Source organism: Barbus barbus, assembly GCF_936440315.1.
Source record: "Barbus barbus genome assembly, chromosome: 22".
Classification (NCBI taxonomy): domain Eukaryota; kingdom Metazoa; phylum Chordata; class Actinopteri; order Cypriniformes; family Cyprinidae; genus Barbus; species Barbus barbus.
The window spans coordinates 21,616,942-21,644,855 of record NC_136750.1 but is presented as its reverse complement, the minus strand read 5'-3'; the positions used below and the strand labels follow the sequence as shown (position 1 = coordinate 21,644,855).

Sequence of the window (27,914 nt, the reverse complement as noted above, 5' to 3'; positions counted from 1 at the left end):
ACAACTATTAAATAATGCCTTTATTGAATGACAAACAATACAGTCTCAGGCTTAAATCTGGACATTAGTTTAAGGCAAAAAACAGTTTGGTACGGTATTGTACATAACTGAATAATCCCAAAATCACAGATAAATTGCAATAAAAACACAATTGTGTTAATAAATTGAGCGCATAAATGAGTTAATACTGCAGTCATGTCTCCTTGAATGAGATTGCCTTTACATTATGTGAACAACTGCTATATATGTTCCAGCTATGTCAATTGTTCTATCACAAGTATTAATTACAAAATGTTTTATTAGTCCATTTTGCATGCTTTATTACTTTTTAAATTTGTAAAATTGACATTTTTGATACTTTTTAAAAACTAAATTAGAGATGACAATGCAATGCATGCATAATTACACTTTTTTAACAATAACATTACTTGGTTAGGTTATTCTTTTTTTTTTTTTACTTAAAAATATCTTTTTTTAAACTAATGAATTATAAGGAAGAAAAATCTGCCATTACTTTGGTGGCAATGCACCAAAATGAATACATTCACAAGATGTAGAACATCATACAAAAAATGTATAAAATCACTTCAAAGGACAAAATGACACTGGAATGTTACAGTAGAGATTGGAATGGTGAGACAATTCTTCAGATGAGGCCAGGCTCAACTTTACTGTTTAAAGTCAAGTGGCGTACAATTTTAGTGTGGTCCGAGGCTAACCCCACAGAGGCAGTATATAGATATATATACTTCACTAGTGACTATCTACAGTAACGTGTATTAACAGGACAGCAGATCTACAGACTGGACACACTACTGGGGTGTAGGAGGCCTGTTTTTCTTTTCCTGCCAGTCTTTCTCTCTCAGGCTCAGTTCTGCCTCTGTGAAAGCTGCAGGTCCCCAGTTTGTGATTTTCTGAGGGTACTTGGGACCTGAAAAGACAAAACATGCAAGACGAATAAGGTATGGATATTAATTCGTTCAGTAGACACTTATATCCACAATCACAAAATTAGACAATTATGAGCACAAGAATAATACATCTATTTTTATTATACAACAATAATAATAATAATTTGTTTTGTTATTTTTTTGTATTTAACAAAATGATGGACCATAGCAGAATAATTTTTTAGATTTGGTGTAAATGGGTTCATAGAGATGCATTGTTTCATTTTTATTATATTTTATTATGAAGTAAATAAGGCTTAACCTATAAATGGCAGTCATTTGTGAAATGATTAGATGCTGGTAAATAAATGTTAAATAAAAGCGCTGAAATTAAAAAAAAAAATCTTTGCATTCTTAAAAATAATTAAAGAGTAGAGAAGAGTAAGTCACCTGGCTGAATGAGCCGTATGAGTCCTTCATGCTGAGTCACCTTGTCCTTCCAGCTCTTTGTTTTATTAGCAGCATCTGCTAGTTTCTTCATCACCTCCTGTTCACATAACACATCTAATCTCACCATCAGAGGTAGCAATATATAAGACTGCGTGCATTACTCTATTCAGCCACCAGATGGCAATCTACACAGAGCAACAAAGATCACAACTTTAGCATAACTAGCCTCCAACTATGTTATTCTAGCTCTTACCTCGTATTGCTCCAGTGCACCCTGTCTGTCATCCTCCAGCTGCTGCAGCTGCTGCATGGCAGACTGCAAAGCGCTCTCCTTCGCCAGCCGTTCTAGTTCCAGCTCCTGTTTCTCCGCCTGTGTCTGGGAAATGGTCTGCTGTTGATACAGGTGTATCTGCTCCAGCTCTGCACGCTTGGATACCTCCTCCTCCAGCAGCCTGCAGCAGACACAGATGCACATGCTCACATTTAAAAAGCATTGTCAAATGATATTACACATGATATTTTACAAGCTTTTTAGATCTCTATTAGACAGGCAGTAGAGAGACAGACAGAAAAGTTGGAGAAAATGGGAAATCCTATATGTCGCAATCTCTTGTGTTACAATAGGTGCCTCAAAAAAATTGTCACTTTGATCAAATATGTAATAAAAACAGTTATATTGTAAAATTTTTAATTATTTTAATAATCAAACTTCAAGCCTTTCTAAACTTTTTAAAAACTTTTAAACAAGGCTTTGTCAAGCTAACATTCAGATTTGGTCATGACAAGTTAAAAACCATTCTAAATGGCTCACAACTCTGGCAAGCACTGCCAGTTACAAATGCAATGTGAAATAAATTTAAGATATGTTTTACCTTGTATAAATTCACAGGTGACCTAAAATAGACTGTATAAAACAAATATATTTACATAAAAATGTGTGTGTGTGTGTGTGTGTGTGTGTGTGTATATATATATATATATATATATATATATATACTTAATACATTTTCTTAAACAGTGGCTGAATGACATTTGCAAGCCAATAGAATTCACATGCTGGTAATAGAGTTGATTGTGCCATTTTGTGGGAGTTTGGGTAAAGTGATGAGCTGGTGATGGGTCAGCACAAGTACAGGAAGAGAGTTGGGTTTCGTGGGATGAGACAGGGAACAGGAACTGCAGACTTGAACAGACATCTCAGACATCCTCGTATCGGTGCCGCTACTCAAACTTCCCACCTTACAAGGAAATGGACAGCCTTTTGTCGGTTGCCTCGTTCCAGGTGTCATGTGACCTTACTCTGAAAGTTTTGTTGTGCCGTAACTGTGTCTATAGTATAATAATATGTTGCTTTGCCACTGCTGGCCAGATTAGACTTCATCTTAAACCTTATTCTCACATACACTACGGTGAGGAACTGAACAAACAGGCTTGCAAGAAACAGACTGGGTCATGATCATTGTATTACAGACAGCATGACCTTGTTAACACATTCAGTTTAATAATTCACGTGCATTTAATGGCAGAATATTAGCATAAAGTAATTTTTCAAAAGTTATCAAAAAGGCAGTGATCAGACATAGATATATATCTCAGTGGGGTTCCATCCACATAAGCTGCAAATGCTCTGCATACCCAGGCCATCTGAGAGAATGATGATTTCACAGACTAATTAATATAAACATGATTATAATTTGATCCCTTGTCATTTGAGATGTAACTTAAAGCTTAAGTGTTGGGAAGAAGTGCGTAAAATTTATTTATTTGACAAAAAAGGTAATTTTCTGTAAATCTACGTCAGTTACGGAAGCTTCCGGGCGAGCGGATTCACAGCAGCTTTGGTGCTATGACTCGTCAGGATTGTTGCACGTTCTCAGTCGTTTGCTGGTATGTGGCAGATTTCAGAAAAATATGCAAAAATAATTTGACTAAATCAAATGAAAAAAAACATTGTAACTGTATATTTTCATGCTTTGTAATGGCCAAAACTATGTATTTGCATACATCACATTATTGAGCGGTGTGCCCTTTAAGAGACTGATTACTTCACTTATAACGTGCATATGGTGACATACGGACTACGTGACTGTGTAATGAGAACCACCATGGATGATAAGTTCGCTCTGCCTTCTTGTTATTATTTTGTCTTTACTTTATTTAACGCCAAGAAAGAGTTCATCTCTCATGTATGAGAGGAGTGCGTTGTCGTGTAACAGCCATTAAATGCATGGGACACCAAATTTTCGTTTTCCATCTTTCATTTCATGGATTTAACGAGTTATCCGGGTCAGAGCTTTACAGCTTACTCAAGCAAAGCAAATTTTGAAAGTCCACTGAAAACATCTTAAATTTTTGTTGAAGATATACGTTATTGTCAACCTGCCTAAGTGGTAAATAAAAAAAAAAAAAAAAAAACACTTTATTAAAGTGCCATCCAGCAAATGGGTGTCATTTCTGTCCCCACAACATTATAGGTACAAACATGCAAAATACATTTTATTATTAAGCAAAGTGTCCAGCGCATTAATCTAACTGCACATTTAAAATATACAATAAAAAAAAGATTAAACATTACCTTAAACACTGACAATATAGCATTTGTACATGTCCCCAGTGTCTAATGCTACATTTTAACATGAAATATGTTTAAAATCCTTCAGAAATCATTTTTATTTTGCATTTTTGTGTACCTCCATATCCCATCTGTGTTTTAAATACATTTATTTCCAAATAAATTCATAATACTTTGGATAAAATACACATTTTAGTCCCTCAGGTTTTCACTCAGTCCTGTTACCCTAACACATTCCCGTTCTAAAAAACTGGGAAAATTCCACAAGACACATTTTCAACATAATATTGCAACATCTGGATCTTCTGAAGGCAATGAAATGACCGAAAGCATGTGGTCTTATTTTCTGTTCTGTATATTTGATGATATTGTAACGGTGGCTGGGAGTGTCATTATAAATATTCTGTCCTGTTACCTAAATTATTTCTTAGATGTTACTTGTTTATTTTAAAAATATTAATCTTTGGTGAATCACTATAATTTGCTGAGTATTCTCATAATATTAGCATGTACTCCATGTGGCTAGATTATATTTATTTGCTAATTTTATCCTAAAATCTCAGTCCTGTTACTTTCAGTCCTGTTACTCATATACTCATATTTCCAGTGTTGGGGAAGCTACTCTGAAACTGTAGTTTGACAAGCTACTCGTAAGTTAAAGTAGTTAAACTACAGTCAAGCTACCCTTTTGGAAAAGTAGTTAGCTACACTACAAGTTACTATCAAAAAGTAGCTAGCTACATTGAAACTACTTTTGATTTTTTTGAACAACGTATATTATAAATAACCGAATAAGTGTCTGAGGAATGGTTTAAGTAAAATATTTAGTGTTTAAAACAATGCAATACAATTATGATTTCAAAGAGTATTGTTTTATTACACACAACACTCAAATATCTCAGACTGTTACAAAAAGTGTAACCTTTACTTGTCGTTTCTTTGAGAGACATGAACTTGGACAAATAAGGCCATGGGTAATTAACGTTAGTTGTTTCTCCATCCTCCAAATCTGCCGCCACGTCTTGCTCCATCATGGATAATATGGGTGTGTCAACCCACTTCTGTACGTCAGTGAACCGTTAGCAAAAAATGAGTTTGTAATCTAACAAGAAGAATATCCTTGCATCGCGCTGATTCGCGCAGGCTTGACAAAACGCAATGTAGCTTTTGCTCGCGCTACACCGCTACTTGCTGCAAAAAGTAGTTAGCTACTGGAAAAGCTACACTGTTTAAAAAGCAACTGAGCTACTGCCAAGCTACTGAAAAATGTAGTTAAGTTAGTAGCGTCGCTAATTGTAGTTAACTACTCCCCAACACTGCATATCTCCTATACTTATATATAGTAACTGAGTAAAATTAACAGGAGTGAGTAGTGTCATCAGATTTATTAATGTAAATATTAGGCTACATCGATATTAATCTAGATAAATTTGAAAATCCATCTTTTTCTCAAAGTTTAGGCCTTCTATCCACACTGAGACAATGCTTTTGCCCAGAGAAAACCTATGGTTGTTTCTGCATTGTGGTTTTATATTACATTCCTGCAAGTATGACAGAAAATGTACTTGAAATTTCTGTCCTATTTAATGTTTATTATATTTTTGTTATTTATTTATATCTTATCTTCTAACCAGTCCTCTGCCCCTAAACGTAACCCTAACAAAAACCTCTGCAGACCACTATATTTAAATAGAAACATGATTTGGCCTTTTTTTTTTTTTTTTTTAGCAGTGAGGTCAGCTCACTAGTCAATGTTCAACACTTTCACTATATCGGTGCGGTTATTAATACCTCACATGTGTAGTCAAACCTGTATACTAATATAATGGATACTCCTTCCTGTTACTAAATAGTTTTTTCTTTAAAAAATAAAAGTTAAACGAACCACTATTTTTTTAATTAAGTTTGGTTCATAATTTATCCCATTGTTTAATAAATTGCATCATAGAAAAATTATAAGCTTGAGGTTTGAGTTGCCTTTAAAAATGAAAAAATGGGTTTGTGTACTTATGTTTGTGTAAAAACACACCGTATAGATAAATAGTGATTTATGATAAAAAATAATGGCCTTTTTTGGCCTTGAAACCAACAATTTCTTTAAAATAAATACCTGCCTGAGGGGCAAATGAAGGAATTTGTTGACATTTTTAAACATGCTTTTTAAAAGACATTAGAGTTTTGGTAACAGGACTGAGAAAAATGCATCCATCTTCCACTTTAAAATTGTGTAATAAAAATAAATAAAGTTACCGGAGATGGACCAATACAGACTTTAAATAGTTAAATATGTGTATTAACAGATTCAGGCTTTAAAAAAGTTTTTTTTGAAGAGTTTTGGAAGCAAATGGCACCCATTCGGGGGAATGGCCCACAAATGTTTATAAAATTTTAAATAACACACATCAGGAAAAAAAACTGGAAACAATTTTTGAACATTTGGAAGATTTTATTTTTTAGGCTACATTTGTTTTCCGTATGCTTGTGTCGCTTACACACACACACACACATATACATATCGCTTACATTGCCAGTAGATACAGACACGCTGCTGTGAGCATGAAAGATGTGCATTTGCTGCTGCATGAATACATAAATTCTGTAGAAGATCTAGACAGGTGGAGCTAGGAGAGGTGGAGGGTTTCCGAGAACTCTGCAGGACTGCTAATAGCATAGCGATAGATTCCCAGCTCAATGTTAGCGCTCCTTCTCTTCAGTTCACCTCACTCATTTTCAACTCGGTTCAGGTCAGAGGACTGGAATGGCCATAGCAGAAGCTTGGGTTTGTGCTCAGTGACCCATTTTTGTGTTGTTTTTGAGGTTTGTGTTTGGATTATTGTACGGTTGGAAGATCCAAACATGGCCAATTATAAGATTTCTGACAGAGTCAGTCACTTATTGATTTTTTTATCTGTTGGTATTTGATAAAATCCATGATGCCATGTGTCTAAACAAGATGTCCAGGACCTCCAGCAGAAATATAGGCCCACAATTTAAAAAAATACAGCAGTGTATTTCATTGTACACATGGGGTACTTTTATCCGTGTTCACCAAACCCATCTTGAGTGTTTGCTGCTAAAACGCTAATTTTTTTGTTTAATCTGACCATAGAAGCCAGTCCCATTTGAAGTTCCAGTCGAGTCTGATAACGGAATATGCTGGAGTTTGTTTTTGGATGAGCTAGGAGAATTTTTCTTGAAACCCTCCCAAACAATATGTGGTGATGTAGGTGCTGTTTGACAACTTTGTTTTAAGGTTTTCTGACCCCGAGACTCAACTACTCAACAGCTGTGGTCCTTGGAGAGTCTTTAGCCACTCAAACTCTACTTCTCATCGTGCATTAGGACGATATAGACACAAGTCCTCTTCCAGACAGTTTCGTAACATTTTATGTTGATTGGAAATTCTTAATTATTGCCCTGATGGTGGAAATGGGAATTTTCACTGCTCTAGCTCTTTTTTTAAAGCCACTTCACTAATTTGTGAAGCTCAATTATCTTTTGCTGCACATCAGAAATATATAATTTGTTTTTTCTCATTGTGATGGATGATTAAGGGAATTTGGGCTTTGTTTTTCCATTTATATTTCTGTGAAACAGGAAGCCATGGCTGGATAATTTCATGTTCATAATCACCCTGTGGAGTGCTCAAAATTGTAAATATGAATGGGAATATACTTCAGAGATATTTTAGTCATAAGAATTCTAGGGGTGCCAATAATTGTGTCCAATGTGTATTTGAGAAAAACATTTATTTCATAATGTTATTTCCCCCCATTTTAAATTCTTATTATCCAATGAAATGTTAGATTTTTGTGAATTTTTATATAAATTATAGATACAAAAGGATTAACAATGCAGATTAATTTTCACAGCCGCCTTTGATCATATTTACCAAAGGTGCCAATATTTTTGGCCATGACTGTATATATCTCACTTACATATACACTCACCTAAAGGATTATTAGGAACACCTGTTCAATTTCTCATTAATGCAATCATCTAATCAACCAATCACATGGCAGTTGCTTCAATGCATTTAGGGGTGTGGTCCTGGTCAAGACAATCTCCTGAACTCCGAACTGAATGTCAGAATGGGAAAGAAAGGTGATTTAAGCAATTTTGAGCGTGGCATGGTTGTTGGTGCCAGACGGGCCAGTCTGAGTATTTCACAATCTGCTCAGTTACTGGGATTTTCACGCACAACCATTTCTAGGGTTTACAAAGAATGGTGTGAAAAGGGAAAAACATCCAGTATGCGGCAGTCCTGTGGGCGAAAATGCCTTGTTGATGCTAGAGGTTAGAGGAGAATGCGCCGACTGATTCAAGCTGATAGAAGAGCAACTTTGACTGAAATAACCACTCGTTACAACCGAGGTATGCAGCAAAGCATTTGTGAAGCCACAACACGCACAACCTTGAGGCGGATGGGCTACAACAGCAGAAGACCCCACCGGGTACCACTCATCTCCACTACAAATAGGAAAAAGAGGCTACAATTTGCACGAGCTCACCAAAATTGGACGGTTGAAGACTGGAAAAATGTTGCCTGGTCTGATGAGTCTCGATTTCTGTTGAGACATTCAGATGGTAGAGTCAGAATTTGGCGTAAACAGAATGAGAACATGGATCCATCATGCCTTGTTACCACTGTGCAGGCTGGTGGTGGTGGTGTAATGGTGTGGGGGATGTTTTCTTGGCACACTTTAGGCCCCTTAGTGCCAATTGGGCATCGTTTAAATGCCACGGCCTACCTGAGCATTGTTTCTGACCATGTCCATCCCTTTATGACCACCACGTACCCATCCTCTGATGGCTACTTCCAGCAGGATAATGCACCATGTCACAAAGCTCTAATCATTTCAAATTGGTTTCTTGAACATGACAATGAGTTCACTGTACTAAAATGGCCCCCACAGTCACCAGATCTCAACCCAATAGAGCATCTTTGGGATGTGGTGGAACGGGAGCTTCGTGCCCTGGATGTGCATCCCACAAATCTCCATCAACTGCAAGATGCTATCCTATCAATATGGGCCAACATTTCTAAAGAATGCTTTCAGCACCTTGTTGAATCAATGCCACGTAGAATTAAGGCAGTTCTGAAGGCGAAAGGGGGTCAAACACAGTATTAGTATGGTGTTCCTAATAATCCTTTAGGTGAGTGTATATATATTATATATACATATACAGTATATATTTTGTGGGGAACTACTGTCTTCCACCACGGATTCAAATCTCAGTTTAACAGCTGAGCACAAGCTTCCGTTACTAATTCGAAAACGTCACTTTAGAACTGTTGGGTGCATCTTACAAGCTGTTGTTGAAAGTAAAAATAACTTTCTTGTTTACAACCCTGTTTCAGTCTCTTTCAATATGAAAGTATTTACTGCTGACTCACTCATAAAAACAGTCTCTTGTCGCCATCTAATGGTGGAACACTGTAACTAATCACCATCACGAACGCACCATTTTGCTATACTAAATATTAGTAAATCAGCATACTGCAAACTACTGTGAATACTACTGTGAGCTACTGTTACACATCCATTTTCGTTCTCAGTTGTTCACCTCCACCTAAGCCATAAGCAACTGTGTTTACAAGGATACTTGCAGAGACAAGGATACTTGCATTTTTACATAATTCCGCGCGCATGTGTCATTTCAGGCACAATTAGACCAAAATTCAGTGTTCACGTGCATCTGCGTGGCTCTTACCGTGTCTACATCTGATGCGGAATCTAGGGTAGACTAGGGATGTGCGGTATACCGGTACTGGAAAAATAACAGTATATATTATATTTCAAATGGTATGATATCATAATTTTGCTCAATTCGGTATTTCATATGCTGCAGTTGCAAAGTGCTTCCCAAATTGCTGGGCAGCCGGTAAATGTGAGAACAGAACAACGCGATGAATCAAACAGATGAAACTATCAACGCACCCAAAATTAATAAATAAAGAGAACCGTAGAAGTGAAATATGGCATTACTTTGCATACAAAACAGATGACAAAGGTGAATGAACTGACCTTACTGCACCTGTATGCAAGCGTTGCTATAAATCAGGGGTGGGCAAACTTTTTGACTCAAGGGCCACATCAGGTTTTCCACATTAAGTGAGGGGTCGCATAATGTTTATGACAAATGAAGCTTTGAATTTTATTAAGTCTACAGAGCATTTTAAGCATTTTTAAAACAAATGAACACTTTCATTTTTAAAACAAGTAACTTATTTACAATTGTGCCAGTTTTGTAGGGTATATGTTTTTTATATATTACTTTTTATTTTGTATTTGTTGTGTGGCTTTAGCGAAGCGGGCTGTAGTTTGGACACCCCTGCTATAAATCATGTGTTTCCACAGAGACAACACATCAAACCTTTTTAAGCACTTGTCGCTTGCTCATTCTGATCTTTTCAGAAAATTAAGAGATCGACAGGTGAGTGCATTATTCAAAAATTCAGATTTAATTTTAACTTTTATTTAAAACTGATCAACGCACATACATAAGATGTGATACAGTAGAACCAGTTAAGTTTTGGTCACGTAATATATGCACGTGTATTTTATACAGTGAAATATTAATGAATTTGAATTAAGCAAGAGTTTTGCTACATTCATTTTCGTATCAATAATATGAAGGGAATGTTTCCGACGCGCTGCCGATCGCTAATATGAAGCAGCCAAGAGAGCGAGATTTATTTAATGCTTTTTCTTTGTCTGAAATCTGAAAAAAATCTGAGAGAGAAAAATAATAACGTGATTTTGAATATTATTTTGACTGTTAGAATAACACTTTACAATAAAGCAACATTTGTTGAATTAATTGCGTTACTTCAGTTGTATTTTTTTTTTCTTCAAACTCAGTCAAAATGTAATCGATCTTCCCGGTAGGTTTTTTGTTACAGTTTGATACAAAGGTATTAAGATATAAATCTGTTTTTTTATTATTATTGTAATATAATTGTTTTCAATTCACTTATCTTTTGAGGCTGGTTATTTGTCACCTATGGTATCGATACCGAGGTATTACATTCTGGTATCGTACCGAGGCCAAAATTATGGTATCGAGCCATACCTAGTGTAGACAGACTTTGGGGCCGTTCACATGTCGCGGCTAAAAATGCGTGGAAAACGCCAGCCGTGTCGCTTTCTCCTTCTTTCCAAAGCGCTCGGGAACTTGCGCTCTTGTGGCTAAGCAACTTGACACGGAAGTTTCAGCAAAGGATAAATGGATTTCCAGCACTGAAAATCACTTGCAGTAGTTCTGCTACTAAATTTATTTAAAAATGGATATCTCTGTACAGCTGTCGTGTCTGGTGTAGATGCAGTGTCTGTGTGCGAGCAAAGAAAACAATCAGTATACAGGTACATCTCAAAAAATTTAAATATGGTGAAAAAGTTCATTTTTTCTTGTCTTATTTCAAGAAGTGAAACTTTCATATATTTTAGATTCATTACATGTAAAGTAAAACATTTCTATAGTTTTTTTGTTTTAATTTTGATGATTAGAGCTTACAGCTAATGAAAGTCAAAAATCGGTATCTCAAAATATTAGAATATTTACATTTGAGTTTCAATGAATGATCATCCCTACAGTATAAATTCCGGGTATCTCTTGGTCTTTGAAACCACAATAATGGGGAAGACTGCTGACTTGGCAATGATCCAGAAGACGAATGTTGAAATCACAGAGGGTCATTACTGAAAGGTGTGTCTGTTTACAGAGTGCTGTATCAAAGCATATTAAATGCAAAGTTGACTGGAAGGAAGAATTTGGGTAGGAAAAGGTGCAAAAGCAACAGGGATGACCGCAAGCTTGAGAATACTGTCAAGCAAAGCTGATTCAAACACTTAGGAGAGCTTCACAAGGAGTGGACTGAAGCTGGAGTCAGTGCATCAAGAGTCACCACGCTCAGATGTCTACAGGAAAAGGGCTACCAAGCCACTTCTGAACCAACGTCAGAAGCATCTTACCTGGGCTGTGGAGAAAAAGAACTGGACTGTTGCTCAGTGGCCCAAAGTCCTCTTTTCAGATGAAAGTAAATTTTGCATTTCATTTGGAAATCAAGGTCCCAGAGTCTGGAGGAAGAGTGGAGAGGCACAGAATCCATGTTGCTTGAAGTCCAGTGTGAAGTTTCCACAGTCAGTGATGATTTGGGCTGCCATGTCATCTGCTGGTGTTGGTCCACTGTGTTTTCTGAAGTCCACAGTCAACGCAGCCAACTACCAGGAAATTTTAGAGCACTTCATACTTCCTTCTGCTGACAAGCTTTATGGAGATGCTGATTTCATTTTCCAGCAGGACTTGGCACCTGCCCACACTGCCAAAGGTACCAAAAGCTGGTTCAATGACCATGGTGTTACTGTGCTTGATTGGCCAGCAAACTCGCCTGACCTGAACCCCATAGAGAATCTATGGGGTATTGTCAAGAGGAAGATGAGAGACACCAGACCCAACAATGCAGATGACCTGAAGGCCGCTATCAAAGCAACCTGGGGTTCCATTACACCTGAGCAGTGCCACAGGCTGATTGCCTCCATGCCACGCCGCATTGATGCAGTAATTCATGCAAAAGGAGGCCCAACCAAGTATTGAGTGCATAGAAATTAACATACTTTTCAGAAGCCTGACAATTCTGTTTAAAATATCCTTTTTTTATTGATCTTATGTAATATTCAAATTTTCCGAGACACTGAATTTTGGGTTTTCATTATCTGTAAGCCATAATCATCAAAATTTCAAGAAATAAAGGCTTGAAATATTTCACTCTGTGTAATGAATCTGTATAATATATGGGTTTCTCTTTCTGAAATGAGTGACAAAAAATATTGACCTTTTTCATGATACTCTAATTTTTTGAGATGTACCTGTAAATATAACGATCAGTATAGGCCTACTAAACATCTTACATCCTGCGATGTGACTATCACGGATGCGCACATCGCGATATCGATGCTGAAACTATATATCGTGCAGCCCTACTAAATACTATAGTTAAATAATACTATTATTTATATAAAATATTATTTAATGAATAACAATAATAATAAATAAACAACAACAGCCATCATAAAAGTTGTTTGGCAAAAGTACAAAGGCAGCCATGACACACACTGTGAGAAATACTGCAAGCGCTGTGATACAAACAGTGAAACGGTTGGAGTTCCGTAATCACTAGAATATCGCGCTCCCGGAAAACGCTCTAAGCCAATCAGATTCGAGGACCAGGAAGAACTGCTGTATAAATATATATATTGTGTGTGTGTGCGCGCTGTTATACACACACACACACAATAAATATTAGTATTTCTGATCACTGCCTTTTTTATAGCTTTTTAAAAATTCCATCTTATGCTAATATATTCTGGTTCAGTGTTTGCTATTAGCAGTCCTGCAGAGTCCTCGGAGACCCTCCACCTCCCCCAGCTCCACCTGTCTAGATCTTCTACAGAATTTATGAATCCATGCAGCAGCAACTGCACATCTTTCATGCTCACAGCAGCGTGTCTGTATCTACTGGCAGCAGCAGCATGCATAGAAGATCTAGTGAGCCAACACCAAATGCATTAACATTGTCATATCCATTAACATGCTAAAACCATTCAGAGAGTTGTCATGATTTAAATATATTTACCTGGCCTGTAGTTTTCTGACAATTTCCTCATCTTGTCTGGCCTGTCTTTCTTCCTCCAGTGCATCTTCTAAACGGTGGTACATGTTCTCTAGCTCTCGTACGCGCTGCAGGTACTGCTCTAACTCACTGGACTTTTGAGCCACCTGTTCCTCCATTTGCTGCCGCACCTAAAACACACATACAATTATCTAATATTTTTTTGACTTTCTTTATTCTCCAGAACACAAAAGAAGATATTTAAAAGAATGTTTCAGCTTTCAAAAGAATATTGGACCCAATTGACTTAAAAAATAAATCTAAATATCTTTATGTTCCACAAAAGAGAGTAAAGTTGGGTCTGGAACAACATTAGAAGGATTAATTATGACGAATTTAATTTTCAAGCAACTATCCCTTTAAAAAAATATCAGAGCAGACAGCTTAGTTTTACGTGCTTCCACGTTTCCAGTTATAACTGTAGAAAGCAGAACTTATGCTGGAGCATACTTCCTGTAATATTCCAAATATGGACCTGTGGAGCTGAAGTAAACCAGCACCTCACTGGTCAGAATAACCTCTCTAGGTACATGACATCAAAGGGCATAGAAGAGTCAGTTCTGCAAGCCATGTTAACAATATGCTAGCCAAAGAGTCACCAACCAAGTTTAAGGAGCAAGCAACTACCATTTTCTCTTTCTCCATTTCCACCCGGTAAAGATCCTGTAGCTCGCTCTGAGTCTGCAGACGTCTGTTTTCTTCTTCTGCTGCATTGGCTGCGGCCTCCTCCAGTTTCTGTGCAACACAAAGACTTTCTTCATTTGTAAAGTAATCAGACACACATCATGTTGCACTGGATTGAAAATGTTGGCTATAAAAGGAGGAAACAAGCTAATTTTCCCCATTGGATCATAATACCACTACCCAGAATGCAAGTGTTCAAACCAAGATTACAGCCAATAAAACTTTGCATGCAAACTTCAACACAGCAGGGACCTTTCAGAAAACACAAAAAACTACTCAACCTGACACATCTGTCACACCCGTAAACCTTTTACACAGTGCACAAAAAAATTAAATAAAAAAATTAAATAAAATCACACTTTGTCTATATGAGATAAATTTTTTCCTTTTAACACAACAGGTTTTAATGAGAATCTTTAATCTTTTAGTTAAATGCAAATGAGCAACAACAGTATCCTCCGTTAACCCAGCTGACCACAATCTCATCCCTCAATCACTTTCTGTATGGTTGTGGTCAGATGGCAGGTCAGTGTGAGATCCCAGGTGGCCGTGCTGAGTGACAGGGCAGGTATTGTTTTAGTATGAACTCTTCAGGGTTTGGAACGGCCCTCTCTAGCTCTCTCCCCAGGCACCTATTGTCCTGCTATGTATTAGAGTACGGGGGAGAGGCTCTGACACATCAATGCTGGACTGTTCTCCATGCAGACAACAGTTCAGACACAATTAGATCAGACAATGAGAACTTGTCATCAACGTAAATCAAATGATTGTGCCCAGTTAACACTATATGTACTGTGTCAGACGGGTTTTCTATCAGAGAATATTGTGTTTTGTGTAATTTACTGTAATCAGCTGTCAGCTGTTAGACTTTGCAGTTTATTTGTGGTTTATATGGCATACTCTTTTAAATGGTCAAAGATTCAAATTTAATTATTGTTTAATATTTTTATGCCAATATTTTATGCTTTTAATGGTTTTCAAATACATTTTTGTTGCTTTTCCTGAACTATTCAGTACAATTCATCCAATTAAATTTCATTTTGTACAGAAATTCACATTATTCACGAAATTCAATGTATTTTATCATTTTATATATTTTTAAATGTTTTTAAATATAAGACAATGAAAAACAAAATCAATCAAGCATATTTTTGTTTAATTTGAATACTTTTAACGTTTATTGTAGTTTTTGCATATTGCTATAAACCGATATCTAGTTAAAGAATCAAGTCTTAATTACTGATTTATATTTGTACATCAAACTGTAGCGTAGTATTAAAGTCTATAAATGCAGGTATATTAATAAATATATAAACACTGTTTAAATGTGTTTAAATGTTTTTGATTTGTCTGAATTTATAGACCTAAAGTAAAACAATAATTAATACCTGATTATTCGACTAGATATGTTTAAATGTTTTTTTATATATATAAAACACATTTAAGTGATTAAACATGTTTAATGTTTTTTGTGTGTGTATATATATATATATATTTTTTTTTTTTATATATATATATCTATATATAAATATATATATCTATATTTTTTTTATAATTAAAAATGTATTCAGTACATTATATTTTTGAATGTTTTCAAATTGTTTATTTTGGTTGTTGTTGCATATAGTTAGTCAAAGAATCCAGTCTTAATTACTGGATTATATATTTATGCCAAACATTTAATTTAGTATTTTGTAAAGTCTATAAACGAAGAGAAATGACAGACAAATCCTTTTCCTGCACTCTACTCAACATTTGAGTGCTGACCCTTAAAATCTCACAAGATTTTGTAGATTAACCAATGTGCTGAATCTGTAACACAGTCATGCTTATCTTACTGATTTAAATCCACTTGCCAATGACAAAACTCATTGGGGATAAGCCTGGATAAACTCTGATTTAACGATATTAAAACACTCAACCGGAAAAGATAATCAGAATAACGAGAGATTAGATGAAAGAAAGTTAAGAAGGGTTAAATGCAAAACCACAATTCCTCACCCAGCCCCCAACTCTCATACATACATGCTCAATCTCGATATAGGGTGTGAAACCACACACTTGAGCTAATCTAATTCCAGCTTCACTACAGGCCGTTTAGGATGAAACAACTTCTGCTGACAGGTTTCTGTAGAGGGCTTGAATAGAGAAGGTGGTACTTGAAATCAAAGATGAGAGTTTCAGTGAAATCAGAAATCATGAATAGCAGAGAGATTACAAGGAGCCACCATGTGTTCCTGGGGAAACACTGTTTCTTGAATGGTCAGTGTGGCAACAGTTCCTGTTTCACTCGTTAAACTGCCTGCAGGGGGTACGTTTGTAGTTTTGTTCCAAGACCAACAGCACTTTATCTTTTATTTTTAATCGCAAGATGCTGTGTTGCCATTTCCACATGCATGAATAAATCTTTCTACAAATCCAGCAATCTGTATTTCCTGACATGGTGACATCTCGAATGGATTGTTTCTTATGACCAAATAACAGCCATATTCTGTATATTAAAACGTAGAAGGAACAATGTGACAAACCATTCAGTTTCTAGTAAAGGTGCTGGGAGAGACATGTTTGTGTGAGTTGCTAGAAACACAGGGAGACTGGAAGCTTTGCAGATATTATTGAACATTACAGACCTTCCTCATGGCCTCCAGCTCTCTCTGTTTGTTCTCATTGGCCGTCTGCAGCTCTCTCATCCTCAGCTCCAGTTCTTCCTGCTCGGCCTGTTGTTTCTGTCGTAACTCTCGCCGCTTCTGCCGTGCCTCGTGGTGTGGAGCTGGACGTCCCACCTTCAGGAGTGTGATACAAGTCTGAATAGCTGAGTGAGGATAAAGGACAGAAGTTATATACTTTAATATGAACATAATGCAATACATGCAGTATATATACAGTACTAAACACTGGTTAAAAAAATGGTTCATTTGAATTAAATTATGGATAAAAGACTTACAAATTTTGACAAATGTTTCTTAATAGTTTCACAATTTTTGAACCACAGTCAAAATGAATGTAGAATTGATGTCATCACTCCAACACCAACACAATGGATTTGTGGTGTCCTCTTTTTTTCTAAAGTTCAAACATTCCATAAGAGGCTCATCTAACCAGTTTAATAAAGCTTGGGGCCCTTTCAAGCAATATGTCGGGGAATATGTTTTATTGTCAGACGCAGACTGAATCTTAGTTCTAGCTTTTTTTTTTTTTTTTTCAGTTCAATTCTATTGTATCATACTGATTGTGCATTTTCATCGTTTTCCTATGCCACACTTTTAATTACAACTTTATTATTATTTATCTATTGTATTTAGATCAAAATTATGAAATGACAAATGGAAGTTTGCAAATTATTAAAAAATGTGTTATATGTGAGTTTCCTTAAAGCTGCTATGCTAAAACTCTGAATGTGTGCTGGAAACTTGTTTGCTGTTTTTCCTTTATTATCCAGCCCAATCCATTCATTAACATTTTAAATCATTTTATTTTATAAAGAAATTCATGAGCTGCCATAGTTTTTAATAATTTTAAGCAATTTAAACATTAATATATAAATAAAAATGTTTGAAATCATAAAATAGAACTCAATGTAATTTCAGTGTGACCAAACATTTGACTGGTAGTCTCTCTTTTTTTCTGTGAAAGCCACAATAGAATGAATCATCGGGATGATTCAGATCTCACCTTGAATCCACTCTTGTTTTTTCTTTTTATCGGAGGCACTGATTTCAAAGCTTTTGTCTGAACACTTGATGTAGAAAAGGCACTTCTTCCCCTCCTTATCAGGTAAGGACTGCAGAGGAATGCGTGAGGTCATCACAATAAGAGGAAAAGGAAATGTATCCATGAGAATGATGTCACCATAGAAATGACACATTTAGTTACAGTAAAAGCCAAGCTTAAATAATATTTTGAATAAATCATTAATTATTCGTAAAATTGTTCTTTGAGCCCTTACCTCAACACAACAGTTTCCATCTAGTAGTATGTCTCCTTTCTTCTCTGTAAGATCTTCACTGGCATAGTATGATATTAAGTTGGGCTTCAACAGGAACCACCGTTCAGTCCAGTTCTTCCTTTTGTGGCCCTTTTTCATCATGTAACCCTGTAACAGGTCAAAGAAACAAGTCACATTGCAGTTCAGTTGACAGTTTCCTGCTGGTGGAGCCAACAAGTGGAAACAACAGTGAGTCCTGCTCCTCAAATGATCTCTGAGTAATTCTGTATCACAGCTATAAGTGCTAAAAGTCTGGATCCTGCATGCTGACTCACATATTATGTTTTCCTTAGGCCTTGTTAAGGCTAAATGTGCATTTCACACCATACAAATATTGCATCCTGTTTAAGCACCAGTTTCCTATGACTTAGTTAATCTGTATCTGACCCTGACTGTGGCTCCACAGCTGGCCTTGGCACCAATCTCGCTCTCTCATTCATAGTCAAAGCAGAAAACAACACTGATGCCAGTGTGCTTTGTTCACAGAGCTCTCAAATCTCCAAAACATACAGACTTCAAAACACAGGTCATATCGAGGCTGCAGTCAAGTCAGTCTAATAAAGGTTGTTATTAGCAGATGCATATTGCACAGGCTACATTCTGGTTAAGACATGAACATTTCAGGTATGACCTACTTTCTTAAACATGAGGAAATGGAAATGTAACAGGTTTGACAACAACCAGCACAATTAAACACAGTGATTATGTCGATCCAGATTCACCTCGTTCATAAAAAATAAAAAAAACCTGCTCAATGAATGTGCTGAAAAGAATATACAATTCTGCTCATATGTTCACATACTTATACAGGTCCTTCTCAAAAAATTAGCATATTGTGATAAAGTTCATTATTTTCTGTAATGTACTGATAAACATTAGACTTTCATATATTTTAGATTCATTACAACACAACTGAAGTAGTTCAAGCCTTTTATTGTTTTAATATTGATGATTTTGGCATACAGCTCATGAAAACCCAAAATTCCTATCTCAAAAAATTAGCATATTTCATCCGACCAATAAAAGAATGGCCATTATGTTCATTTATGCACTCAATACTTGGTCGGGAATCCTTTTGCAGAAATGACTGCTTCAATGCGGCGTGGCATGGAGGCAATCAGCCTGTGGCACTGCTGAGGTGTTATGGAGGCCCAGGATGCTTCGATAGCGGCCTTAAGCTCATCCAGAGTGTTGGGTCTTGCGTCTCAACTTTCTCTTCACAATATCCCACAGATTCTCTATGGGGTTCAGGTCAGGAGAGTTGGCAGGCCAATTGAGCACAGTAATACCATGGTCAGTAAACCATTTACCAGTGGTTTTGGCACTGTGAGCAGGTGCCAGGTCGTGCTGAAAAATGAAATCTTCATCTCCATAAAGCTTTTCAGCAGATGGAAGCATGAAGTGCTCCAAAATCTCCTGATAGCTAGCTGCATTGACCCTGCCCTTGATAAAACACAGTGGGCCAACACCAGCATCACTGACTGTGGGTACTTGACACTGGACTTCAGGCATTTTGGCATTTCCCTCTCCCCAGTCTTCCTCCAGACTCTGGCACCTTGATTTCCGAATGACATGCAAAATTTGCTTTCATCCGAAAAAAGTACTTTGGACCACTGAGCAACAGTCCAGTGCTGCTTCTCTGTAGCCCAGGTCAGGCGCTTCTGCCGCTGTTTCTGGTTCAAAAGTGGCTTGACCTGGGGAATGCGGCACCTGTAGCCCATTTCCTGCACACGCCTGTACACGGTGGCTCTGGATGTTTCTACTCCAGACTCAGTCCACTGCTTCCGCAGGTCCCCCAAGGTCTGGAATCGGTCCTTCTCCACAATCTTCCTCAGGGTCCGGTCACCTCTTCTCGTTGTGCTGCGTTTTCTGCCACACTTTTTCCTTCCCACAGACTTCCCACTGAGGTGCCTTGATGCAGCACTCTGGGAACAGCCTAGTCATTCAAAAATTTCTTTCTGTGTCTTACCCTCTTGCTTGAGGGTGTCAATGATGGCCTTCTGGACAGCAGTCAGGTCGGCAGTCTTACCCATGATTGCGGTTTTGAGTAATGAACCAGGCTGGGAGTTTTTAAAAGCCTCAGGAATCTTTTGCAGGTGTTTAGAGTTAATTAGTTGATTCAGATGATTAGGTTAATAGCTCGTTTAGAGAACCTTTTCATGATATGCTAATTTTTTGAGATAGGAATTTTGGGTTTTCATGAGCTGTATGCCAAAATCATCAATATTAAAACAATAAAAGGCTTGAACTACTTCAGTTGTGTTGTAATGAATCTAAAATATATGAAAGTCTAATGTTTATCAGTACATTACAGAAAATAATGAACTTTATCACAATATGCTAATTTTTTGAGAAGGACCTGTACGTATATGCTTAACTATCTGATACACACTACCATTCAAAAGTTTGGGGTCAGTAACAATTGTTTTAAAAACATGAATACTTTTACTCAGGAAATTGATCAAAAGTAACAGATAAAAGTAAATATATTTATGTTACAAAAGATTTAAAATAAATGTTGTTCTTTTGAACTTTCTATTCATAAAACGAAGCCTGGTTTCCACAAAAATATTAAGCAGCACTATTATATACACAACTATTTCCAACATTGATAATAATAAGAAATATTTATTGGGCACCAAATCAGAATATTAGAATGATTTCTGAAGGATTATGTGACACTGAAGACTGGAATGATGTCATCACAGGACTTAATTACATTTTAAAATACATGAAAATAATAAATATATTAAATTGTATTTCACTAGGCCTATATAAAGTGTTTATATACAATCAAACTTGTTTTTGCAAAGGGTATGTGAATTTATGAACACAACTGTCTATAATATAATAATAAAATGTACATATGTATGTAGGCTTCAAAATTAACACTTGCCAAATGCCACACTGTAAAACCTGATTAGTTAAGAATACTCAAAACATTTGAGGAAAATTATTGCCTCAAAACATTTCAGTTAAACAAACTAAATTTTTTTTTAAGTTAGTGGAGCTTACAAATTTTGATAAGTGGGGCAATGGGAGCCAAGCCAAGCCTCATTTCCATGATCCCACCCAACTCATCACAAAGATAATTATATACAACTTCCTTCCATAAACAACACATTCATTCAGAAGCACACTGGCACACGCTAATGTAGTTATCTAAAAGACTCACAACACTTGCATGAAAATAGTCAAACAACATGCATTATATATAGTCTTTAAGTTTTGCTGTCCATCCTCAACCTAACCACAGGCTCTACTCTTCACCACAAACATTTTGAGTTTACAGATCTTATTTCAATTAAGTCCAATGAACTTTCATTAATATTTGAGTGAAATTAACTAATTTCATATAATTCGTTTCATTGTTCGGTTTTACAGTGAATGAGAGGAAAAATGTACTGTCATGCGGAATATTCTTTTACGGCATCAAAATGATAATACGAGGAAAAAAGCATTTGTGACAAGTTCCCTTTGGAGATGAACACTGGCTCATCACGAGAGAGTTGCAACAATATTTTTTGTCAAACATATGCTAGAAAAAACAGCCTAGTAATTACATTTTTATAAGTACAACATAGTTTGATGGGTGATTAGAAGTATTTATGGCCAGAAGATTTTCTCAATTCACTGCCACTGGAAGACATGGCAAAAAAGTACATTTTGGACCCTGTATGTATGCGTGGACTATATACAGTTTCTATTATACTGGAGCCGTACTCCTCTTACCTGTTTGAGCATATCCAGAATAAGTTCCTGGAACACTTCATTAATGCCCATGGAGAGGGTCTGGCGGTCCATGCCCTTACTGAAGTGACCCATACCCACCAACTCAATCAGCTCCCACACATTCAGACACTGGTGCTTGCTGCTCAGCTGGAGCTTGTATTCTTCAAACTTTTCCTCAATCCAACTGCCACCCATGGCTTCTGTTAGCTTACGAAGAAAGTACTCTATCTGGGGGTGAGAGCATGAACATATAATTATATCAATAATTTATAATACATTTAAATACGTGAAAACTGCATGTATTTCCGTGGCCATAAAACAAATGCATGTTTGTTTTTAGATGCTAGTTATTATTGTGCAACAACATTGACAGCACATTCAGAAAAACACATAATGACTGAAGGACTGCTTTGATTGCACTAAGAGTAAGTATAATAATCCTGATACAGTTCCCTCTTTATTAAGCAAAAAGATATCATAGTCACATAGAATAACAGCAAGCTGACAACTTCCTTTTTAAAAGACTGTTCACAATCATAACCAGAATGGAAGAACTAAACAGAAGTTTTTAAAACAGAAGTACCAAAGAATAAAAAAAATCTTATATACATAAAAATATCATGGGAGATTAGAAATGGGAACTACACTATTAATCATGAAAAGAAGTCTGAAAAAGGCTGTTCTCTTTTTTTTACAGGGCTTCCAAAAATATATGGAAATATAGAGGAATTTTGAATGAGTAATGAATAAAAAGTTTTGTTGAATACCAATTGTTGTTGTTAGGCTGTAAAATATTTTGTCAGAACGGAACTGCTATTTGTGTCCAATTACATAATTATATCTAGTAATCACAAACTACTGGAAAAGTCACAGAAAATCACAAAAACAAATCTCTGCATCTACCTTTACATCACTTTGCAAATGTTAAGCATTCTTGCTCCTTTTTGTAAAATTTTGTTGCAGAAATTGTTGCAAAAATATAGTTATCCTCACCTCCTCTGAGACCATGACCAGTGGATATCTATCCTCAGAGAGGAAGTTAAAAATGCACCAAATCTTAAATGCATCATCATCTGAGACAAGCAGATGGTTTCTGTTGAGGTTTTTTCTGGCACACAGAGTCCAGCACATCCTGTTAAAATCTATTCGGTCAAAGTTATCCTGGACCTGCAGAAAAAAAAAAATGTCCTGATGAGACCTTATGGAACTGAGAAATGCAAAAACAACAGGGAGGTGCCAAACAACAATAAAAAAAAGTGTTAGAAACACTAATTAAATCTGATATACAGATCAAAATGAACAAAATGTCCTGATTCTGGTTTACAAGTGCAAAGAAGGCCTGAAACCTATTCAAGGCACACACAACACTGCAAATAAGACATGTTTTTCCCCCAGTACTTAACTAGAGTTCCCATGGATACTTTTGGAGAGTTCTGGGCACAGTTTTGCATCCAGTGCCCATCTGACTAGTGCTGAACATTCTGTTGAGAAAACTGCAAAACATTTTAGCAAAGCAAGCTTAACCCAAACTTAATTATGTCTTCAAATGGCAAAATTCAAATGATAAAGTACTAAATTTGTGTTGGACACAATAAGTCAAAAGCTAATGGAAGCTAGTCTACTCTAACACATATTACAGTCATTATTTAATATGAATTTGGGTTGGGTTTTCAGATGTTTTGTGTAATTTATCCTTTCATCTCCAATGAAAAAAAAAATCACATTTCAATCAATTCAACAGAATTCCACATATTTTATACAGAAATAAGCACTTAAAATGTGCAGATTTCATCTGTGGCTGCAAATGAAAATCAATCATACATGCTTTTATATCATCTAGATTGGATTATTGTAATGCTGTGTATTTAGGAATTTCTCAGTCATTATTAAATCGATTACAGCTTGTTCAAAATGCTGCTGCCAGACTATTGACTGGTAGGGGAAAGGGATAGAATAACTCCAATTTTAGCATCCTTGCATTAGCTACCTGTTAGATATCGGATCGATTTTAATCTGACAAATACAAAGGTGCGAGACCATTTAAACATTTTTAAAATGGTCTCGCACCTTTGTATTTGTCAGATCTTGTTACCTTGTATAAACCTGTTAAGAACTTGAGATCTGCTGACAAGCAATTACTCCAGGTACCGCGGTCCCGACTTGAGTGAAAAGGGGATGGGGCCTTTTCGATTGCCGGTCCTCAGCTATGGAATAATCTACCTCTAGCCATTCGTGCTACCCCCTCTGTGTTCGCTTTTAAAACGGCTTTGAAGAAGCATTTTTATTTTATGGCGTTTGAATCTGATTTAGGAGAGATGTAATGTATGTTTGTCATTGTATGTGTTTGGTTTTTCTGGAATGCATTGTACAGCACTTTGGGCTGCTCTGAAGGCAGTAGAAATGTGCTATATAAGAAAATAAACTAAACTAAACTTAAGACAGCTTAAACGGAGTTCTAATTAATTCACTGCTATGAACTCGTACTTTAAAACCAGAACTTTTAGAACTGCTCGAATGAACTATCATAGCCCAACACTATTTATAGTCCTCCGTTTGGTGGAGCAAAGTTTGCAACAAAAGAGACCAGACAACTCTCATGAAACAGTCACTGTAATCCACCAACTCAAGCGCTGTCTTGGTTGCAGTGGTGTAAGTCTGTTTGTTTTGAAATGGCAGCTCCTTTTTACAAGTATATGTGCCAGATTTCATCCCTCACTCGCACACCCACCTCCCATCGCGCCCCAGCTTTCTCCGGGAGGCTCACAATAGGGGCCTTGTGGAGACCTGAGTGGCCAGTGGAGCCTCTGTTCTTCTCCAGATGAAGCTGTTCATTTGTATTCAGTGGAGCTCGGGCTCCATCACATTCATAAATAGACTTTATCACGCCTGTGAATAACTGCTTTATGGTTTCTCTGACTGTGAGGGGTCTTGAGGGTGAGAAAGTCTTAAGTTTTACGGTAGGAAGTGTTTGGGATGAGCAAGACTTCATGGACTCTGACAGCCAGTCAATGAAATCAGATTTTCTAGCTATAGAGGACCTACTTGTACAATCAAATGTCACTGAATATTGTGAGCTAGAAATCACATGAAGTCAACTATTTAATATAAAGAAGAAAGGAATGAAGTCGCCTGTCCATTATCCTACTTTACACAGATACTTGGAAAATAAATAAATGGACTTGAAATGCTGATTTGAGTTTAAAGTATTTTAATATTTTATTATGCAAGGAGAAAGGCAGCGCTGAGTAAACTAGCACATTCAGGAAATGAATTGCTTGGGACAATGGTCAATTATTCACATTAGTGGTGATTATTAAAACCTATTTAACCGTAAAACGCTGCGATTGACCAATAAGAATCAAGCATTCTAGATAACTGTGTCACTTTGACAAATATTAAATAATGTACACTAATGTTCAAACTTTTAATGTCTTTGAAAAAAAGTCTCTTATGCCCGTCAAGGCTGCATTTATTTGATCATAAATATATTTTTACAATTTAAAACGACTGCTGTCTATTTTAATATATTTTAAAATGTCATTTATTCCAATGATGGCAAAGCTCAGCATCATTTCTCCACTCTTTAATGTTAAATGAACCTTCAGAAGTCAATATATAATATGCTGATTTGCTTTTCAAAAAATATTTTACAACAGTTGTTAAATATTTTTATAGATACCTTGATACAATTTTTCAGGATTCGTCGATAAATAAGCAAAAAAAGGATTTATCTGAAATAGAATGTTTTTGTAACAATTATGTAAATTAATGCATCATTATTTGAACAAAATAACTTTAATAAATATTAATAAATATATCTTACTGACCTCAAAGACAGTGTATGTTTCTTGTCATTTAGACATTTTATTACCATCATCTAACCATCGTCTCAAGTAAAACATAGCTGAGAAACGAACACGTTTTCAACCTGATCATACTGTGGTCACAGCATGTCATACTGGAGTATAACCACGCAATGTATTAAAAGAAGTGGGTCACAAAGCACTAGCCCATTTTGATAGCATCGCTCTATTTTGGTCTTGTGTTTGTGGAGTGTGTCTACGTCTTTTGTTCCTCATTTAACATCAGAGCACTTTACAGACAATGCAAGAGCTGAAAGGGTGAGAAAGAAGTGGGGCATAATTTACCCAAAAAATCACAATCATACATCATCTTAAAACGAGAAGTAAGATGTGTGACTAAGCTGTTAGTGTACCGTCTCAGACAGAAGCGAATGGCTAGCATGTGTGTGAATGTATCAGTGTAAAACCAAGTTAAGCACTGTAACTTGTTTTCTCCCACTGACCACAAGTTAAATTGCTTGGCTCAGAGTCAAAGTGGAAGGCAGAGAAAGGGGAAAGGCGGGTCTCTCTGCAGCAGGGTGGAGTGTGTGTGTGTGTGTGTGTTTGGTCACTCACAACTATACAAATGTGACCACAGAAAGCTGACAATACGTGGCTAGTGATGTAAATCCGCAAAGTGAGTTAATCACGATTCACGAGACCTCAGACAAACATAAAATAGGCAAACGGTATAATTTGCCTTGCCACTGTAGGAATTTTAAGCACTAAAATTCAACATTGCCTATAATACCTTTCAGCAACAAAATATTTTTTCCTATACACCAGAGCTAACTGTTTTGTGGTGCATTGTGAAATCTCTTCCCTCCTTCTGTTTCCTTTTTGCACAAGAAAATTTGAAATTGCAAAGAAAGCAATTCTTCCATGTTACTTTCAACATCATTTATCTTGCAAAAAGAAGCAAATTCTCATGCCCAGAAGCTTTTCATTATGTTATCTAACATTTACTTTCAATAGATCTACAGTAAATGCACCAGTTGTTTTAGTCAAATTGGGGTTTGTCTACCATGAGAATGACAAACTTTCACATGATAAAATGAACATCCATAAAAGAATTAGCATTTATGAAAAAGTGCAAAGGACCCACAATCCTCATAACCCTGACATCTGAAAAGTCCTATTTACAATGACAAATGTGCTCACCTTGTCCAAAATGAACCTGTTCAGGTAAGGCATATATCCCTGATTGGAAACAGGACCTTCATCGTCATCTCTAAAGTGTTCCTCTAGAGCTACAGGATCATGAGGGATCTTCATCACTGTGCACAGGTTATGGGAAAGCACCTGAAAGACACCAATGAGTTCAATACCAAAACATATCCAATAATAATTCCTTAATGTCAATTAAAATTTAATAATCATCTAAATCAGTGCTTAAAGACTTTTAAGGTTTAATTTTTAGCATAATTCATCAAAGCACTCAATAATTTTGTGTGTATTCATTATATATTTTTAAGAGCCTGCATGCAAATATTACATTATACACAGCTATTCCTTATATATTCTTATCTTTATAACTTAAGAAGTTAGACAAAATATTGATATAATTAGTTTAATTTGCAAACGAAAACTCTATTTAAATACACATTTTAAAGAAATTCAACGTTTTGGGAAGGATTAGAAAATAACTAAAGGTGTGCAGTTATTCAGGCTGCCGTTATATTATATTATCTAACACCTCATCCATAACACACTACAATAAGGCACCAGAAGCAGTTTTGAAGTTTCGAAACTAGTTTGAAATGCTAAAGAAAAAAAGTCACTTGAAACATTCTTACATTTACATTCAGTACAGCTACTATGATTCACACGTCCTTAAACTCTACGAATTTCCTCCACTGGGCCATTGAAACAGCGTTTACACTCCAGTACCCAAACTTAAAAGTCGATGGCAAAAACAAACCTTCAGCTGTGACTTAGACACTTTCCCACTTTTATCCACATCCAGGGCTGTGAACGCATGCCATATTGCCTTGAGGAGCTCGTCCCTTAGTCCCATTTTCAGAGGTAGTGTCTCTGAGCTACTGACTGGCGTCGCACTTGATGTGAACTGTTTTCTCATGAGGTT

At 36.3% G+C, this 27,914-nt stretch overlaps 1 protein-coding gene across 1 annotated transcript; it reads right to left on the bottom strand.

Annotated features, from left to right (window-relative positions):
* On the bottom strand, nt 1-27,914 carry LOC306888076 (switch-associated protein 70-like). Its single transcript, XM_079446205.1, has 12 exons — nt 27,750-27,914; nt 26,990-27,130; nt 22,980-23,153; nt 21,987-22,214; nt 18,216-18,362; nt 17,942-18,050; nt 16,900-17,081; nt 14,213-14,320; nt 13,550-13,716; nt 1,594-1,792; nt 1,341-1,437; nt 1-931 (listed from the first exon to the last, which is right to left on the bottom strand). Exons 1-12 carry the CDS (start codon nt 27,906-27,908, stop codon nt 813-815), a joined length of 1,830 nt encoding a protein of 609 aa, XP_079302331.1. The 5' UTR covers nt 27,909-27,914; the 3' UTR covers nt 1-812.